This window comes from Aquarana catesbeiana, linkage group LG05, assembly GCF_042186555.1.
Source record: "Aquarana catesbeiana isolate 2022-GZ linkage group LG05, ASM4218655v1, whole genome shotgun sequence".
Taxonomy (NCBI): Eukaryota; Metazoa; Chordata; class Amphibia; order Anura; family Ranidae; genus Aquarana; species Aquarana catesbeiana.
Genome location: NC_133328.1, coordinates 26,716,149 through 26,736,823, shown reverse-complemented (window position 1 = coordinate 26,736,823; position 20,675 = coordinate 26,716,149). Strand labels below are relative to the sequence as shown.

At 44.7% G+C, this 20,675-nt stretch overlaps 1 protein-coding gene across 1 annotated transcript in view; it reads right to left on the bottom strand.

Moving 5' to 3' along the window:
* THSD7A (thrombospondin type 1 domain containing 7A) overlaps positions 1–20,675 on the bottom strand; it is a gene marked incomplete at its 5' end in the record, with an annotated part of 209,493 nt that overhangs the window by 79,186 nt on the left and 109,632 nt on the right. Inside the window, 3 exon segments of the mRNA XM_073629537.1 lie at positions 1,759–2,022; positions 3,941–4,135; positions 12,042–12,145. Of these exon segments, the coding sequence (XP_073485638.1) occupies positions 1,759–2,022; positions 3,941–4,135; positions 12,042–12,145 (563 nt within the window).

Here is a 20,675-nt window from a genome sequence, read left to right as displayed (position 1 = left end):
TGAAATAAGCAAAAAAGTATTTTTTTATGTCCTACATGCTAAATCAGCCATTCTTAACCAGGGTTCCATGGAGCCCTAGAGTTCCTTCAGAGGTTGCTAGGGGTTCCCTGAGCTGTGGCTCATAGACCTCTCATTTGATGGTGTCTGCATGGTTCCAGGACCCGCAACATTTGGCAAAGGCAGCAGCATGACACCAGTTATCCTAAAAGTTGTCTGTAAGGGTGGTATCCTGGCCACCACTTTAAGGGTTGCATTGTTCCACAATACAAAGGGCAATTTTGTCATTAACCACCAATTGTTGGTTTAGGTAAGGGTTTCCCCCGAAACCTGGAAATTATTTTAGGGGTTCCTCTGGGTTAAAAAAGTTGAGTAACACAGGCTAATTTTACTGACCAATCGGTTCTAGCTGGATGCAAGAGCTTGTCTTTGCTCCCCAGGTACAATGCTAACATAAAGAAGAAGATGTAGCCACATTCTACGTGTATTTAATGTTCTCATGAAGCTTTGATCTACAGTAGGTGGCTTGGACAAAACTCTTCTGGGAGCCTACTGCTCTGATGTGTTTCACCCAACAAATGGGCTTCTTTATAGAAAGGTCCATAGTCATGAAAACTATAGACCAGTGATGATCCACTTACTAAATATAGGAGGCTTCAACTGCATCCCCTGACATACCCAAGGGGCTGTAATAATATTTAGTATATGTAGTGTTACAGGGGACTGTCAGAGACTTACTACAGGTGTGATTGGAGACGCTGTGAAGGAGACTGCTTGAGATCAATGTCATTACAGGAACTTTACAAATCAGTGCTACAATATTACTGAATACTCAGACATGTGGGCCAGAAAATAAGTACCTGTAGGCTTCTTTTGAAGCATGGTGGATCCATTTAACAACCACACCGAATAGCCTTTGCACCCCTTTATACTCACTCTAAAATAAAACTAAACTTAAAAGACTACTAGTTTTGTAGACCACTATAAGTAAAACAGGACTGCATTGTTATTTGGGTAAAATTATAATGTTTCCTCCTTAATTTGGTTATGTTTTATCTCCCTGTACATCCTGTAGACCAGTAGTGGCGAACCTTGGCACCCCAGATGTTCTGGAACTAAATTTCCCATGATGCTCATGCACTCTGTAGTATAGTGGAGCATCATGGGAAATGTAGTTCCAAAACATCTGGGGTGCCAAGGTTCGCCATCACTGCTGTAGACTATTTGTTGGAACTTCAGCTGTGGCCAAACGTCAAATATTTACTGAGGTCACTATGGCAGAACATGTGTTGGCATGGCTGCTTGTAGCCCAGTTGGGAGTGCACAGGAAATGGTGACAAAAGTGAGGCTGAACCAAGTAGGCGTTGCCCTGGAAAAGGAACTGCCTGGCAATACACATTGCTAGTATGAGTTCATTGAAATCCACACAAAGAAAAAAAAAGAAAAAAAGATTACATGAACATATGCAATCGCATATTTCATTGATTTTATTAGGTTTAGGTACACATTAAAGCCAAACTGGACTTTCAGGGAGTGTGTGCTGGACCTCTACAGGGAGGCCACTGCTTCCACATAGAAAGCAAAGGTCCTTCTCTGCAGCATGCTGGGCAGGGTTTTCTGTTACAGGCTAAAGAAAATGAACTTTGCACGCCTTTTGTTTGCTGCACCTTCAATGTACTCTGCTGATTTAAACTGAAAGTTAATTTGGGCTTTAGGGAAAGATCATTCTAATGCAATTCAAATTCATACAAATGCACCCACCATGACTGTTACATCGGGAAGTCTCCACCAGTCTGTTGTTCTGGTCATAGCAAGCCATGGCCTGGTAGCGGTACCCTTGTCCACACTCCTTGATGTCTCCTTGTACTTTCATTCCCAGAAGAACCTCCACTTTTCCTTCTGGTAGAATACAGTCCGACCAATTCCCCACTGGCTGAGCATTGTACTTATCACAGGGGCAGAACTGGGTCTCCATCAGTGGATACAGCTGGGGGTTCTTACACTTGTCCTTTTTCTTACTCTTTCCTGAATAGAAAAAAAAAAAAACAATAATAATAAAAGGTTTCATTGGGAGTGCTTGGGATAGTTATTTTTTTTTAAGGACAACATAAATTTACCTTTCCTTTAACCCTACAAGTCAAAATAATAAGGTCACCTAAAGTGTAAGTAAACCCTCCTATCATTTTCAGCCAAGGAAGCTGCCATCTTTGCCTCTGTTTATTCTACAACTGCCATGATGCTACACATGTGATCAGTTATGACACCAGCCATTGGATGGGTTGACAGTTTGGTTGAGAGCACAACCAATGGGATTGTTACATTTCCGGCACGTGCCGGAAATTAAACTGTTTTATGGATGGGTTTACTTCCGCTTTGACTTCCCTCCCGCCTACAGTGTATACACACATTTCCCCACGGCTATGCAACTCTGTACATCCCTTGGGACCGGGTATAGAATGCCCTTTGTAAACTCCAAACTAACTTCTTGAAGCTTACACAGGATTTTGAACCCCTTCCACCCCCCCACCCCCCAAAGGACAGCGTTTGGCTAGTAATGAAGAACCTGTGCTGTAAGAAGTTCATCCATAACCTTCCAAGCAGACACGGTAATGAAGAAAAGTGGGTACATACTGCTGGGGGTTGGTGGATAAGTGACCAACTTTCTTTCCCTGCATCAGAAATGGACGTTAGTCACTTTCATTTCATCTGCCGCCCCTTTTTAAAGTGAGGGAACATATTGCCTGGAGGGTTGTAGGGTCACAATGGCAGTTTGGACACTAGGTATCTCACAAGTGTTTTAATAGTAAAAATTTATGGCATTCGTTTCCAAGAATCTCAAGAAGTCGGCAGCTTATTATGTAATTTCTTGGGGTTTTTAAATCACCCGTAGCACCCTAGTAGTTAGGTGCTAGGCTGTCAGGTAAATTTAGTTCTTTTTCTGCTCCTCTTTAATCAGTGGAGCTGGGCAGATTAGGGTCCCACAGGCTGCACACTCGATTGCTTGTCCTTGCTTTCTGGAAAGATCCAGAATATAGAAGTGGAACAAGCTGAGTAGGCAGTTTGAAAATGTATGAGGTCCCAGTCAATCCCTAAGGGGCGCGCTCAGATGGTGGCTGGAGAAAACATAAATAGGCTGGAGCTCCATCAATCAAGGTCCTTGTCCAGTAGGAAAAGCACCCAACCTGGAGGGCTGCTGTGCCCCGGGCCCTCCCAGGCTTTCCTGCACCTTCACCAAAAGCCAGCAAGGACTCAACTCCCCTGAGTACAGACCTGAGAGCAGGATCTGGGAGAATGCTGTTTGTTAACTCCCCCCCCCCCCGTTTCACTGAGACTGAGGTTCACCCAGTCTGGGAAATTGCTTTGGTGCCCCAGTGCTGTCCATTTCCCCAGAGCTGTTGCTAAGGGACTTTTCAAGAAGGAGTAACTGGTAAGAGAGGGGGTCATCTTACTACTGTTCAACATTCTGGAGTAGGCGACAGCTACCAATGCCCTAGCCAAGTTACACTGCAATAAATTCCAAAAAAGAAACCCCCTAGACTACTTATTCAACCAGAAGTGTGGATGCTACTATGTGCCTGACTGCTCTTACACTGTGGGAAAAAGTGGACCTGGGACAAGATAGAGTTACCAGCCGGAACCTGTACCTGTCTGCGCTACACCCCAAAGACACAGTAAAGTCTTCCTAAAACACAAAGAGTTTCTTGTCTCACTTCCATTACAGATCCAAAAAATAAGGGGTTTCTTCCTCATTTTGGGACAGCAGGCAGAACCATGCAATAATTTCCTTTATGACCCTGTAGCCAAATGTACATGAAGGACACAGGCAGCAACAATAACCTCCAAAAAAGAGTCTAGCCACTGGTTTCCTGGAGTTCTGCTTTAAGGAGAGCATCACTCCTTGCAAAATTGTCAATAAAATACACATTCATGATTATCAGCATACCAAGAAGAGCACGTTTCCTAGTCCTAACCGCCCCACAATCTCCATTACACGAAGAGAACTTGGACCAGCTGGTAAATTGGCAGTCATCCTGGCACGGTATCTGGCAAGGCTGAGTTAAGGCCGGGAGAGAACCTGCATGCTTGAGGCACTCCGTGATTTCTGCCTGTACACCATCTTGTCGGCGGCACGTTATAGCTGCAAGCAAGAAAAATCACAAAGAAATGAACCGACTGAATTTGTATTGGAGATGCAATAACAGGCTGTCAGTTATAATAAACATCAACCAGGTAAATCAAGCATTGCTTCAGGCACTAGGAGAAGAGATAAGAGCGGCATTTTCTCATTTTGGCCAACTCTGATCACTCTACGGCCCTGTTCATATATGTGTGTTTCTGGTGCAGTTAAGTGCTTGTGAATCTGCATGCAATATATGCAATCTGCTGGCTTTAATTTGTCTTCATCAAGCCTTAACACAGGTCCCGAAGTACATTCTGTCATGATTCTATTAACATTGACTTTTCAAGCCCTGAATAAGGGGGGGATCTTTCCACCTGAAACACATTGGATGTATTTGATGTTCTTAACCAGTAAACGTTCAAAAAAAAAAAAGAGTTGAATTTTTTGTACCAGGCACTCCTCTTTTCACACCTAAGAGGTAACAATATATGGCTTGACTTGGCTTTCATGCAACCAACGCGTTTCAGGTGAAAAGATGCTCCCTTCTTCAGGGCTTGAGGAGTCAATGTTAATAGAATCACGACAGAATGCACTTAGGGACCTGTATTAAGGCTTGATGAAGACTAACGTCTCCTGTAAAGGCAGCTGGCTGTATTTCATAATTTTAACCATTAAATGTTACAAAAAGTCCTTCAAGTGAGATGAGCATTTGTACCAGATGCACCTCAGTACACAGTACAAATCCTCTAAGAATTTCCCGTCTGGCAAGCATTTCCTTTATTGTTATCAGAGATTTAGCAGTCTAAGACCAGAAAAGGGTCCACCTACAGGGCTGCTGACAAGGGGGTAGTGCCGGCCCTCCGGTACCAGGTCTGGCCCTGCTAATTCAGCACGGGGGCCCAAAGGTAGAGAGGGGACTCCCAACCTCTAGGCACCCCTTTAGTAAACCCCATTCAGCAGCAATTAAAAAAGACTTCCCCAGGCCCCATATGCTCAGCTGGGGCCAGAAAGTGGGCTATTAAATGAGTTTGGGATGCAGCGTAGTTATCTGCAGTGTCACGTTTCCTGACAATTAACTTAAAGTCCTCACCTGCTCCGGCGGATTGATATAGAGGAGGACGGGACTTGAATTTGATTGTCTTGGTGCACAGTGCAAGAGATTACTCTATCTGCACCCGAAAGTCATTAGATAGTCCCCTTTCTGCCCACGGGCTCCATATGTTCAGATGAAAGTCCCAGCCTCATATTTCAAGTCAACCATGGATCTGCTTCTCAGAAGGAAAGACCACCTTAGATCCACTGGAGCCAACTTTCACGTCTATCGGTACAGCAAGTTTTTTTTTTAATGGTTTGCTGCAACTAGGGTTAAATACCCTGTGCTAGCAGCACCTTAGAGAGCCAGACGTCTGTTCAACATGGAGCTCAACAGTCTTGGTCTCCAGTGGTTCGAACACCTTTGCCCTCACACGTTTGCTTCAGTCAAAAGGGCTTACACTCAGCAGTGCCATTGATTAGAGCAGTGTTTCTCAACTCCAGTCCTCAAGGCGCCCGAACAGGTCATGTTTTCAGGCTTGCCATTATTTTGCACAGGTGATTTGATCAGTTTCACTGCCTTAGTAATTACCACAGCCATTTCATCTAAGGGAAATCCTGAAAACATGACCTGCTGGGGCGCCTTGAAGACTGGAGTTGAGAAACACTGGATTAGAGCACTGAGGGGGTGAAGTGACAGACTGCTGTGTTCTTTCCTGTACTGATTATATATAATCATTATAGGACTGCCTAAAAATGGTAAAGTAGCCCAGATGCTAATTATAAAATGGCCTGATTTGTGAATAATTGCCCATCAGAGCCACGTGCATGTCACCTCACCCACTCAATCATAATAACATACGGATATTGAAAAAGTGGAATTGGAAGGCCAATTCTATATTGCATTGGCCTGTGTATGGAGTGGCAGTATTTAGATGCTAACTGTCCAGGATTAGCAGGGACAGACCCACATGTAGGTACCCTGTCCCAGCCTGCATGCCAAGGCCACAGATTTTCCTTTTTGAGTCACTGAGCTTGCACAGGAGTAAGTAGGGTATTAATGGAGGAGACTGCAACCACAAGTAGGTGGTCTCTGCATAATTGGGGGGGGGGGGGGGGGCACCTGGAACGTGGGCGTGATCTGCATAGGACTGCCTGGAAAGTAGGAGTGATCTGGGTGGGACCTCCTGGAAAGTGAGCAAGCTCTGTGTGGGACTGCCTGAAAAGTAGAGGTGTTCTGGGCAAGACACTTGAAAAGTAGGCATGATCTGAGCGGGATGCCTTAAAAGTGGGTGTGATTTGAGTGGGGCCGTCTAATAGGCAGACAGGTTATGTGTGGGACGGAGACAAATATGCTGAAAGGTAGCAATGATCTGGGTGGAACACATGAAAAGTGGGCATGATCTGGATGGGACCACCTGGAAAGTAGAGGGGTTCTGGGCAGGATGCCTGAAAAGTATGTGTAATCTGGGTGGGATGCCTTAAAAGTGGGTGCGATTTGAGTGGGGCCGTCTAATAGGCAGGCATGTTAAGTGTGGGACGGGGACAAATTTATTGAAAGGTAGCCATGATCTAGATGGAACCACCTGGAAAGTAGAGGTGTTCTGTGCAGTACTTCTTTAAAGTAGGCGTGATCTGGGCAAAGCGCCTTGAACGTGGGTGTAATTTAGGTGGGGCCGTCTAGAAGTATGGGCAGGGACTGGGACAAACATGGTATCAAATATTCTATTTCTGTCCTTGTACGATTCTGAAGTTCTGTTTCTTTGTTGAACATCAACCCAAATCTATCAGAGTGGTCAGGAAGCCTCTTGACCAATTAGAAAAATGAAAATAAGTGTACAACCAGGTTTCACCTTTAAGTTTTGGAACAGTTCAAGAGGATTTCTGTTTGGCTGCTAAAACTCCACTTTTGCACATTGAGAATTTAGTTTTTGGAATCAATTAAAAAATATGAAAGGCACTTGGAGAGGCTACAGTGAAAATGAGAAAGAACAATTCCCGCGTTCTACTTCCTGGTTCCTGGCGCTAAATAGAAGACATAGACACTTGGCAGCAATCAACGCTCACCAATTAATCCTGTAATGGATACTCACACTGCCAAATAAAAAACACAAACACGCTTTCATGACCACGTTCTTAACACATAACCAGTTCCGTCAAAACAGATTACGCTGAATTGGCAGGCGATACAATTTCTAATTAATATCATCGTGTTTGTCGACATTTTAATAAACATTTACAAGCGGTATGTCTTTTTGTTTTTCAAACGTACTTACATCCTGTAAGTTGACATAAAATAAACTTGCTGTAATATAAACTGTTATGTGGCTCTGCGGTGCTGGCGGACAGACTTCCACCATCCACGATCGCCAAGTCCACGTGTTGTGACAAAGAGCAGTAAAGATCAGCGCCCCCTAGTGCTACAGGAGGAAGCACTGTCCTGATTACTTGGGCTGCACATGCGCAATGTGTACTTTCTCCTCTTGTCTATGATGGGCTCAGCAACTGCAAAGAGTATATACACTGCACATCTGCGTCCTAAAAGAAAAGGGCGGCACTCTTTCCCGTGTCACTAGGGGGCGCTGGTCCCAACTATTAATTAGTTCTTACAATAACTCAAGACCAAGCCATCACAGGCTGTGGAAGAAGGCTTCATTATCATGCAGTTTTGGAATGAAAGGAAGACCTGGCTGGTAGGTAGGTTCAGCATACCATGCTGCTATACCCATATGCAGGGCAGCCATAAGAAACTTTGGGGCCCCTTACACAGCTTTAGGCTTGGGCCCTCCCAGGCCTAAAGCTGTGTCCCAGGCCTGACCACCAACATGCCCACTCCCAGAAAGGAAAGGAACAAAGGAGAGGTGTAAACTTTCAGCCTGGGCAACCCAAGGGACTGGGCCCCTTGGGACACCCGGGCCCCCTACATCTGTATCTGCTGTACCCCCCTGATGGCGGCCCTGCCCATATGGGTGAGCTTTTTGGTAAAACTGAACTTACCCTTTAACCACGTGACCTCTGCAAGGTTTAACCCAGGGGTAGGCAACCTCGGCCCTCCAGCCGTGGTGAAACTACAAGTCCCATGAGACATTGCAAGACCCCGACAACCACAGGTATGACTCCTAGAGGCAGAGGGATGATGGGATTTGTAGTTTCAACACAGCTGGAGTGCCAAGGTTGCCTACCCCTGGTTAACCCCTTCCTGACCAGGCCATTTTTTGCAATACGGCACTGCTTTACTTTAACTGCCAATTGCGCGGTCATGCAATGCTGTACCCAAACAAAATTGATGTCCTTTTTTTTTTTCCACAAATAGAACTTTCTTTTGGTGGTATTTGAGCACCTCTGCAGTTTTTGTTTTTTGCGCTATAAACAAAAAAAGACCGACAATTCTGAAAAAAAAAACAGTATTTTTCTGCTATAAAACACATCCAATAAATTTTTTTAAAAGAAATCTAATATCTTCATCAAATTAGACCAATATGTATTCTGCTACTACATGTTTTTAGTAAAAAAAAAAATTTAAAAATCCCAATAAGCGTATATTTATTGGTTTGCACAAAAGTTATAGCGTCTACAAACTATGGAATGGATTTATGGAATTTTTTTTTTTTTTTTACTAGTAATGGCGGCGATCAGCGACTTATAGCGGGACTGTGACATTGCGGCAGACAAATCGGACACTACCTGACACTTTTTTGGGGACCAGTGACACCAATACAGTGATCAGTGCTAAAAATATGCACGGTCATTCTACTAATGACACTGGCAGGGAAGGGGTTAACATCAGGGGCGATCAAAGGGTTAAATGTCTGCCTAGCCAGCATTTTTGTACAGCGTGGGAGGTACTTTTACTACGGGAAGGCATTGGATTCTTATTCCCAGCTTTGCAGGAACACAGGATCCATGCCTTCCCTACTGACAGAACCACCCTTCTGCTTGTGTACCGAATGATCAGCGGGTGCCGGCGCACACTGAGTCTGCGGTACCCACAGGTTGGCTCCCGCTGTGTACAATCAACAAATCAACAGCGGGAGCGGGCCGTCGGCGGCGCGTGTGCTCACCTCCCTACCTGGAAGTGTCGGATCATGTACTAGATACGTGATCCGGCGCAGCAGTGCCACCTTGCTGCTGTATATGGAAGTTATATGGTGCCTCCATATTTATATGTAATTATAAACTATACGTAGAAACAGTGGCAGATTAAACTCTGTGGAGGCCCCTAGGCAGTTGAAACCTTGGGACCACCTCGCAGGTTTCTGGAGGTTTCACATGCGTGCGTTGTAGTAGGATAAGGTTGAACTAAGTAGTGAGCATGTCGGGCCGCTAGATGGAGATTACATCACTACTTTACATTACACCTACCTAAAAGAAGATGAGCTTTTAAGAGAAAAAACTGTAATGTGATCCTGATGTCTGTGGACTTTAAGTTGTTATTGGCTACATTCAATTAATACAGGATCTTTAATGTAAAGTTTTTATTTCTTTTATTGAGTTGTTTACATTTTTTTCCATCTTTTCTAATCAAGTTATTGTTGGCATCATTCCGAGATCAGATACAGTGGAACCTTGGATTACGAGCATAATCCATTCCAGGAGAATGCTTGTAATCCAAATCACTCGCATATCAAAGCGAGTTTCCCCATAGAAGTCAATGGAAACGAAGATAATTTGTTCCGCATTGACTTCTATTACATGCAATACCGCATGTGGCCAGAGGTGGGGGGCGCCGGAGAGCCTCGGAAATACTCGGGGACAGCTCGGAAAGCCACCAAAACACTCAGGAACGGAGTATTTCCGAGTCATTTCGAGTATTTCCGAACGGCTCCGAACCGTTCCGAGTGTCCCCGGCGCCTCCGCACCTCTGGCCAAATGCGGTACTGCCCTGCTCATTAGCTTGAATTCTGCTCATTTTGCGAGACAACACTCGCAAACCGAGTCAGGATTTTAAAAAAAAGTTGCTCGTCTTTCAAAACGCTCGTTAACCGCGTTACTCGTAAACCAAGGTTTCACTGTATTTAAATTTCCCACAGGGAACAATAAATTTGAACAGTGCAGTGCCACCTGCTGGAGCCACCAGGGATGTCAGATGGAAAGATGTTTTTAATGGTGATTATAAAGTGTTACATTGTTAATTTTCTTTCAAGATCAAATCAATATTATCCGCTTGCCGACCATATAATGACATTATATGGCCGCAAAGTGGCTCTCCTGTGCCGAGTCATATATCTAGTATATGATCGGGCACTTCCAGGTAGGGGGCGCACACGCCACTTCTGCTGTGATTAGTCACAGCAGAAGTTCATCGGCAGGTGGTGGCCAATGGATGTCTGCCGGCACCCGCTGATCGGCGAAGAGTGCGACAGAACAGAGCTCTGCCTATGTAAACAAGGCAGAGCTCTGTCTTGTCAGCGGGAATGTGCTGGATTTTATTCCCTGCAGAGAAGGGGAAAAAAATCCAGCACATCCCGTAGTAAAAGCAGCACACAGTACACACAAAAACCCTGCTAGGCACACATTTAACCCTTTGATCACCGTAGATCAGTGATGGGAAACTTTGGCACCCCAGATGTTTTGGAACTACATTTCCCATAATGCTCATGCACTCTGCAGTGTAGTTGGGCATCATGGGAAATGCAGTTCCAAAACATCTGGGGTGCCAAGGTTCGCCATCACTGCCCTAGATGTTTAACCCCTTCCCAGCCAGTGTCAATATTACAGTGACAGTACATATTTTTTAGCACTGATCACTGTATTAGTGTCAGTTAGTGTCAGATTGTCAGTCACAATATCGCAGTCCCGCTATAAGCCGCTGATCGTCACCCTTTACTAGTATAAAAAAAAAAAATAACAAAATAAAAATCCCAGTATATATCCCATAGTTTGTAGACGCTATAACTTTTGCACAAACCAATCGATATGCGCTTCTTGGGATTTTTTTTTTTTTACCAAAAATATGTAGCAGAATATATATCGGCCTAAATTGATGAAGAAAATCGATTTTTTAAATTTTTTTTATTGGAAATGTGTGATCAAACACCACCAAAAGAAAGTTCTATTTGTGGGAAAAAAAGGACACAAATTTAATTCGTGTACAGCATGACTGCGCAATTGTCAGTTAAAGTAACGTAGTGTTGTATAGCAAAAAAAAAAAAAAAAAAGGCCTGGTCATGAGGAGGGTGGGGTTTTAAATCTTCCTGAGGTCAAGTGGTTATTTTGATCCATTGTTGCGGGGCCTTTAAATGACATGGGGCCCATAGACTGGTGCCTACTCTGCCTATTTAGTAATTTGGCACTGCATAGGAACAAGGTGTCTAAAAAAGATGAACACATGTCAATAATTGATAAATTGATAAAATTGTATACAGAGCAAGCTGATGTCTTCTACATCTATATAAATACTGTATATACTGTATATATATAGATATATATAGATATATCTATATATATCTATATATATATCTATATATATAGATATATATATAGATATATCTATATATATCTATATATATATCTATATATAGATAGATAGATATATATATATACACACACACACACACACACAAACACACAAACAAAAATTGTATACAGATCAAGCTGATGTCTTCTACATCTATATAAATACTGTATATACATATAGATATCTATAGATATATATATCTATAGATATCTATATATATATATATCTATATATAGATATATATATATATACATACACACACACACACACAAACACACACACACATATATATATATATATATATATATATATATATATATATATATACACACGGATATAAAAAGACAACAATGTAGCGGGTTGCTTCCAGAAATGTTTCCAGATTTTCCTTCCAGGATGGCAGAGAAATCAGATCAATCACTGAAATGAATGTACCTCTCGCCTGTAGTCCCGGTCCGCAGGTTTCGTACGCTCCAGGGCTGTCTTGTCTGACATACCAGGGCACCAGATGGCATCTCCGCCACTTATGTGTTTTCCACCTATGGCAAGACAAGTGGTAGAAGGCTCAGTCAGTAAATCACGATCGCACCGGTGCCTTCAATATTTAAAGCAAATGATAATCTACTCTGTACAATTACACGGGCACTTTTTCATTTTGTTGGCAGAACCAGCAGGGGGTCTCCTAATGAAATACCACCGCTCTGCCACCACAACAGGCCATCTGGTGAGCACACATGGACCCTTGTCATCCAGGCGTTGAAAATTTGTTTTTTTTCGCCTCCGCAGCCATCAAAGAAGGGGAGTAAAAGGCTTCAGAAAGGCACCGATGGCTGCCTAGATGTTGGCATCGTTCTTAGATCAGATATTTTGATTTCCCATAGGGAATGGTAAATTTGGATGGCATTGCGCCACCCGAAGGAGCCATTAGGGACATCAGATGGAAAGATGTTTTTAATGGTGATTGCAAAGTGTTACTAGAAACAATAATGTAGTGGATTCTGGAATTTTGGAAGAGAAGACATTTGATTCAGTTTATCTAAATTTCTAAAAAAGACTAGGCATTGGTACTCATAGAACCAAAAAAGGATGTGAAAATCTTTAAAGATCTGCTTTGGCCTCGACAACTCATCTTTAAAGTGTTACTAAACCCAGGAGCCTGCTTTCACTATATCTGGTCCCCCACAGTACACAGAACATAGAAATGCAATTTTGTTAGTAAATATAAACTGCTAAATACCTTTTCTCATCAGCAGTATATAGCAGTCTTGTGACTTCTATCAGTGTCTGGTTAAAGCTTGTAGGAGGAGTTTTCATTCTCCTCTGACTGTCCTATGAGGCTGCAGGACCCCCTGACCCTCTGTCTGGACAGTGCTGGTTGGCCCTGTGCTGATCACATGCAGTCTCTCAAGAAAAAAACGCTTTAGCAACACACACTAAACTGAGCATGTGCAGAGTGCCCCCAAGGCTCTGTTCTATCAGGAGATGGATTGGGGACTGTGGAAGAAGGGGAGGGTCAGAGAAGACAGGATCAAATAGCCTTTTTACACAATGCAGAGGATTAACCCCTTGGGTTACACAGTGAGTATAACAAGCATGATTTACTGCATATACAGACTGATTTTACTGTTGTGGGTTTAGTAAAACTTTAATATGACTGACTGATAAAATTATTTTCAGTTTCTTTAAATCTAAAGCTTTCATTAGAATAATACCTGGCGATCACACCATAAGGAGTTTCCTGTTACAGGGTGACAACACTTTGACCCTGTGTCCCAATTGTGCTCCCAGGTTGTCACCGTGTCACATTGACTTCCGATGCAGACTACAAGTGGAGAAAAGTACATTATGGGCATGGAGCCATGGTCTCCTGTTGTCAACATTTCAGATGAGAGCGGTCGGGAAGGCGGCAAATACAGGCAGCCGAGTGATGGTTTTACCACCTCCTTCCCCCCCGGCCACCCACCAGTATTGTAACATTACAGCCATATAGGGCTGCACACGTGCTGCGGGCACAGCATTTTTGACTCGGGGTGCAGAGTTTCACAGGCGGCACCACTTATCAAACTTGCCCATTAAACTTAATGCGCCCGCGCCACAACTGCAAGCCTAATGCCCAGCTGGGAAATGCGGTGCGGTCCTGTAATGTAAAGTTCCTGTTTGGAAATTTAAAAATATAAGTAAAATAACAGGAGTTCAGGGGGCGGCGGTAGCATCTCATGAATGCCTTTAAGATGCTGCTATACCCTATAACCCTATAAGAAAGAAATAAAGAACACGGACTGGGATTTTTAGGGCACCAATTGGACACAAGTGTTTTACAAATATCCCAATTTGTTTTATTAAACATTAGATAAAAAAACATTTAGGCTGATTTATGAGGTTTTATGTGGCCGTGATTGGTCCAATGCTGTTATGTCAAGGCCCCACCCCCACACAGATGCTACAGAATAACGATTACGGTAGCCAAACTTTGATGGGGATGTAAGGGGGATGCTTATGGGGAACTTAATGTAAGGGGGGAGGGGGTGCAGATTGGGAACCTGATGTAAGGGGGGCTCTGATGGGCAACCTAATGTAAGGGGGATGCTTACAGGAACCTAATGTAAGGGGGATGCTTACAGGAACCTAATGTAAGGGGGGATGCTTATGGGGAACTTAATGTAAGAGGTGGGTGCAGATTGGGAACCTGATGTAAGGGGAGGACTCTAATGGGGAACCTGATGTAAGGGGGACCCTGATGTAAGGGGGGAATCTTATGGGGAACCTGATGTAAGGGGGGACTCTTATGGGGAACTCAATGTAATGGGGGATGCGGATGGGGAATCTGATGTAAGGGGGGACTCTGATGGGGAACCTGATGTAAGGGGGGACCCTGATGTAAGGGGGGACTCTTATGGGGAACCTGATGCAAGGGGGATTCTTATGGGGATCTTAATGTAATGGGGGATGCAGATGGGGAACCTGATGTAAGGGGGGGACACAGATGGGGAACTTAAAGTAAAGGGGGACACAGATAAGGAACCTGATGTAAGGGAGGACTGTGATGGGGAACCTGATGTAAGGGGGGACCCTGATGTAAGGCGGGGCTCTTATAGGGAACCTGATGTAAGAGGGAACTCTGATGGGGAACTTAATGTAATAGGGGTCCCAAATTGGGAACTTAATGTAAGGGGGAACTCTTATGGGGAACCTGATGTAAGGGGAGACACTGATGTAGAGGGGGGGGGAACTCCTATGGAAAACCTGATGTAAGGGGGACTCTGATGGGGAAATGAATCTAATGGGGGCGCATATGGGGAATCTGATGTAAGGGGGAACCATGATGTAAGGTGGGGAACCTGAATTTAAGGGGGGACCCTGTCATAAGGGGGGACTGTTATGGGGCACCTGATGTAACGGTGGACTCTGATAGGGAACTTAATTTAAGGGGTTGCAGATGGGGAACCAGATGTAAGGCGGTCTCTGATGGGGACCATGAATTAAAAGGGGTGTCTTATGGTGAATCTGATGTAAGAAGGAACTTTGATGATCACCCTGATTAAAGGGGGGGCCCTGATGTAAGGGGGGACACTTATGGGGAACCTGATGTAAGGGTGGACTCTGATGGGGAACTTAATTTAAGGGGTTGCAGATGGGGAACCAGATGTAAGGACGTCTCTGATGGGGACCATGAATTAAAGGGGGTCTCTGATGGTGAATCTGATGTAAGAAGGGACTTTGATGGCCACCCTGAATTAGGGGGGGACTCTGATGGGGATTTTCTTATCAGCCCCAAAATATTTGTAAAATACTGAAAAGTTTGGAGTTATCTGCTATAAAAGAATGGAATGTATGTATTATCTGGGTTTATTTTCCTCAGCTGCTAACCCCTACACACACAGTTTCAGAGCGGCGTTCTCTTTTGAGCGCTCGCAGCATTACCTACAGCCTGCCAGCAGTGAAGGTTTAAACAAACAGAATATAATAATAATAATACATAATTCTTTGTAATGAGAACGAGCCTTTGAAAAATGGTTAACGCAGAGAGAAAAAGCTCCTGTCTAGGATCTGTCACTTTGTCTTGTGCGCACATCAGAAAACGCCGGAATTCCCATATTTACTTATCGAATTGTAAATTTAAATGCATTCTGATTATTCAGACTAGGAAGAATTTGACAATAAATGGCAGAAAATGGAATCGGTTATGTTAAGAAATCCGTCTGACATTTAAAAGACAGCCTTTGTGGGTTTTTTTTTTTTTTGAAGAGCTTGTACACAGGTAATTGTTCTGAGATGCGGGACAAGATGGCAGCCATGTGGAATAATAGCAAGCCAATTAAACCTGGGCGCTTTCCATAGCGTTGTCACCGACTGTCACCTTGCGTTTTATGTTCAGGTGGGTGCCACATTAAAAACATTTTCAGTTTACACCGTGATAATGAACTTTGCTAGCGATTGAGAATTTCGTCGCTTAACTGAATACAAATTTGCCTCGTCTCCGGATGTAATTTGTCCTCTCTAACCTTCAGCGCCATCATTTATTGTGTATGATTCTCAGCTGCCGTCTCTCCCCGTTATAGCGCTGTTAATGACTGCTTAGTTCGCGGCGGATCCTTTTGATCCCAGCAGCTGTGACTGATGCGGATGACACAGAGAAGCTTAGTAAAATTTGGGGGTCATTTACTTTTGGTTATCAAACTGACACCCTTTTAACTGGAAAATTCATCAGTATGTTCAAAGTGTGGACTTAAAAAAAAATTGCAAATTAAAAAAAAAAAAATACTATAGGGCAGTGATGGCGAACCTTGGCACCCCAGATGTTTTGGAACTGCATTTCCTATGATGCTCAATTACATTGCAGAGTCCATCAGCATCATGGGAAATGTAGTTCCAAAACATCTTGGGTGCCAAGGTTCATGAACACTGCTATAGGGTATACAATTGCTACAAAAGCCATATTGTAATTGAACGTGATTAAAAATGACCTTTTCGAGTCAATCTATAATTGGGCAGTGCTATCTGTACTGCAGTGGCCACCTTCAGATCTCGGAAAATGTGGCGGAGCAAGACCCCTCTGATGTCCAGTGTCACATGACACCACCAAAGACTTCCTATTTAATGTTCCCTGCTGTTGTAAGTGATGTCTGGTTTGTGGACTTTGTGTGTGTGTGGGGGGGGGGGGGGTCTATGGTCTGTACTGGGGGAGAGAGTTCTGTATTGGAGGAAGAGGGTTTGTGGTCTGTACTAAGGGGAGAGGTCTCTGTAGAGGGGAGACATCTGTACTTGAGGTGGAAGTCTGAACAGGAGAGTCTGTGGTCTGTACTAGGGGGAGAGGTCTAAACTGGGGGTGTTTTGGGAGATGTCTATAATGGGGTTGATTTGGAGGAATCTGTATTGAAGGGAGTGGCGGTCTGAAGCGTGAGAAGTCTAACATGGAGGGGAGAGGTCTGTACTGGTGGAGGGTCTGTAGTCTACTAGGGGGAAGGGTTTGACCTGGAGGGGAGGGTTCTGTCCTGGGGGGGGGAATAAGTCTGAACGGTGGTGTCTGTGGTCTGTACTAAGGGGATAGGTCTGTACTGGGGGATAGGTGTATACTGAGGGTTTTTTGAGAGATGTCTGCACTGTTCAGTTGATTTGGGGGAGAGAGGTGTGAATTGGGAGGGGGGGGTGTTTGTGATCTGTACTAGGGTGAGAGGTCAGACCTGGAGGGTTCTGTACTGGGGGGAGAAGTCTGAACAGGGGACTATGTGGTTTGTACTAGTGGGAGAGAAGTCTGTATTGGAGGGGGGGGGGGCGTGTCTGCAATCTGTGGTTGGGGGAGCGAAGTCTGTATTGGAGGGGAGGTCTGAACGGGTAGGTTGTCTGTGGTCTGTAGTAGGAGAAGAGGGGTATTGGGGGGGTCTGTGATTAGTACTAAGGTGAGAGGTCATACCTGGAGGGTTCTTTTCCGGGGGGGTTGAGAAGTTTGAACAGGGGACTATGTGGTTTGTACTAGTGGGAGAGAGGTCTGTATTAGGGGGTGGGGGGTCTGAACAGGGGAGTCTGTGGTCTGTACTAGGGGGAGAGGTCTGACCTGTGGGGTGGGGATGGGGGGTAGAGAGGTTTGTACTGGGGGGGATTCTAAACAGGAGTGTGACGGACCTAATCAAAATATGGGGTTTTGGAGAGTACTATACTGGGAGATGTCTATACTGAGGGGTTGATTTGGGGAGAGAGGTGTATATTGAGGGGAAGGGGGCAGGAGGTCTGAATGGGGGGGATCTGTATCAGGGGGAGAGGTCTGACCTGTCGGGTGGGGGGGGGGGGGTAGAGAGGTTTGTACTGGGGGGATTCTGTTTCAATATATTTTTATTTTCCAATAAAAGTGAATACATCATAGGCAATAAACAAGAAGCAGGTCCTCAGCCCCGCAAGAGCTAGGAATGATGTAACAGTTACAGAAATATAATCATCATATTGTACAGGTAATTCCTAGAGTGATCAGAAAGTGAAAAGTATAACTTGGAAAACAATAGTACATAAAAGGATTCATGTAGGTTAGGAGGAAATCCCGGAGATCAAAGTCTAAATTATCTAGTCCTTTTTTATTTTAGCTCGGGTTACCTCACATTATGATAAGGTGGGTGATCCCAGACGGAGGGAGCTCCACCACCCCAATAGGGAACATGCTGTGGCAGAGCCTGTACTGGGGGGATTCTAAACAGGAGTGTGACAGACCTAATCAAAATATGGGCTTCTGGAGAGGACTAGGAGCAAGCCTCTTGTCCCTGACTATGGCTCAGGGAGAGAGCAGGTCATACTCTAATGATGGATCACCACTTAATGGACACTGAGAATGCGATTTGGATTACTGCAGATGGGACGGTAATATTTATCAACAATATCCCTCAAGAAATCTATGATACAATAATTCCACTGTACCAGAATGATGGAACATTGTATGAGCTTTGCTTCAGACTATTGTAGGTAGGAGACGAACAGTCTGCTACTGGGGTCTCCTGCTATTGTCTGTTTAATAAGGTGTTCTGTACTTACGATAATGTATAATGTACTCTGCTTTACCCATGTTGCCGGGCAGTCTGTTCATCTGGGCTGGTTTAAGTGCTGCGTTTAATTAGCATGTTAATGATATCATTGTCAGCTAGTAGTTGCTAGTAACCACAAGTCAGCCCTACCCCGTTATCTAACCCATTGTGTGATGTTTTTGGTAAATATTTGGGTTATTGTGTATGTGGGGGACTGACATACTTTTCAAGTGTATAAAAAGCCTGTATACTCGTCCAAAAAAAAATTCCATGTTGCAGTTTTGTAACTGAGCTAGTCTCGCCTGGTTCTTGGTTACAACATGTGGCTGTAGTATCTGGTATCTGAAGGTCCAGACTTGAGGACGCAGTGTACTGATGGAAGCACACGAGTGGAGTGTGGGAAGCGATTCCGTGACAAGGAGGGTCTGTGGTCTGTACTAGGGAGAGAGCTCTGTAATGGGAGGCATTTGGGGGAGAAAAAGTTTTGTACTGGGAGAGACTTGGAGGGGGAGAGATATGTACTTGGGTGGGGGGGCCTCACATGATTTTTTGAAAGCTGGCTGGAGTTCAGCGTTACAGCTTCTCCATCTCAAAATCAAAATGCTATCAGGAGTACAGAAATCTAAAGAAGTCTCACTAACATTTATCTCGGTTGCTCCATAGTACATGCACCTTTTCCTGTCTTTCTCTGTGGTCTCCAAGCTAAACTAGTATGCTTGGCAGCATAATCCCAGACTGATGTTTAACAATACAACAAGCAAGGAGATGAAAAACGAATGAGTCTTGAATGACAGCACTTGTCTCCAGCTCCATGCACTTGCCTGTAAAAAGTGCTATCCCTAGGAATGCAGGGGGGGGGGGGCATGTCAGTTCCCATTCATGCTAGGATGCTGTTGGCCAGGCCTTACAGTGTCATTGGTTGCTAAAGCTCTGTGCGAGTGTTCTGGCAAAAAATGGCTTTGTGCAGCCCAGCTGTCTGCATCCCAGCAACCAATGACTCCATGCAGCCTTGCTGTCAACATCCTAGCAACCAAAGACACTGTGCATCTTGGCACTAATAAGAAGACAGAGAGGGTGGAACAGGAGAACCAACCTCCTCCTCCTGCATTCCTGGTGACAGCACTTGTCATGGTGCTGGAGACAAGTGCCATTATTATGGAGACTAATACAAGGAGGCTGCAGCCTAGCGACCAATGAAAAGACTGAGGGGTGGAACATGGGCATTGGATGGGAGCCCTCTAGGTGACACGACTCCACCCCCAGGCACACTCACCGAACAGGGGATCCAACCTGTCCCTCCTCCTACATTCCTAGTGACAGCGCTTGTTACAGTGCTGGAGACAAGCACCATTATTATGGAGACTAATACAAGGAGGCTGCAGCCTAACGACCAATGAAAAGACTGAGGGGTGGAACATGGGCATTGGATGGGAGCCCTCTAGGTGACATGCCTCCATCCCGAGGCACACTCACTGAACAGGGGATCCAACCTGTCCCTCCTCCTGCATTCCTAGTGACAGCGCTTGTCATGGTGCTGGAGACAAGCACCGTTATTATGCAGCCTAATACATGGAGGATGCAGCCTAGCGACCAATGAAAAGACTGAGGGGTGGAACATGGGCATTGGATGGGAGCCCTCTAGGTGACACGACTCCACCCCCAGGCACACTCACCGAACAGGGGATCCAACCTGTCCCTCCTCCTACATTCCTAGTGACAGCGCTTGTTACAGTGCTGGAGACAAGCACCATTATTATGGAGACTAATACAAGGAGGCTGCAGCCTAACGACCAATGAAAAGACTGAGGGGTGGAACATGGGCATTGGATGGGAGCCCTCTAGGTGACATGCCTCCATCCCGAGGCACACTCACTGAACAGGGGATCCAACCTGTCCCTCCTCCTGCATTCCTAGTGACAGCGCTTGTCATGGTGCTGGAGACAAGCACCGTTATTATGCAGCCTAATACATGGAGGATGCAGCCTAGCGACTAATGATAAGACAAAGGGGTGGAACATTGGAATTGGATGGGAGCCCTCTAGATGACATGCCTCCACCCCCAGTC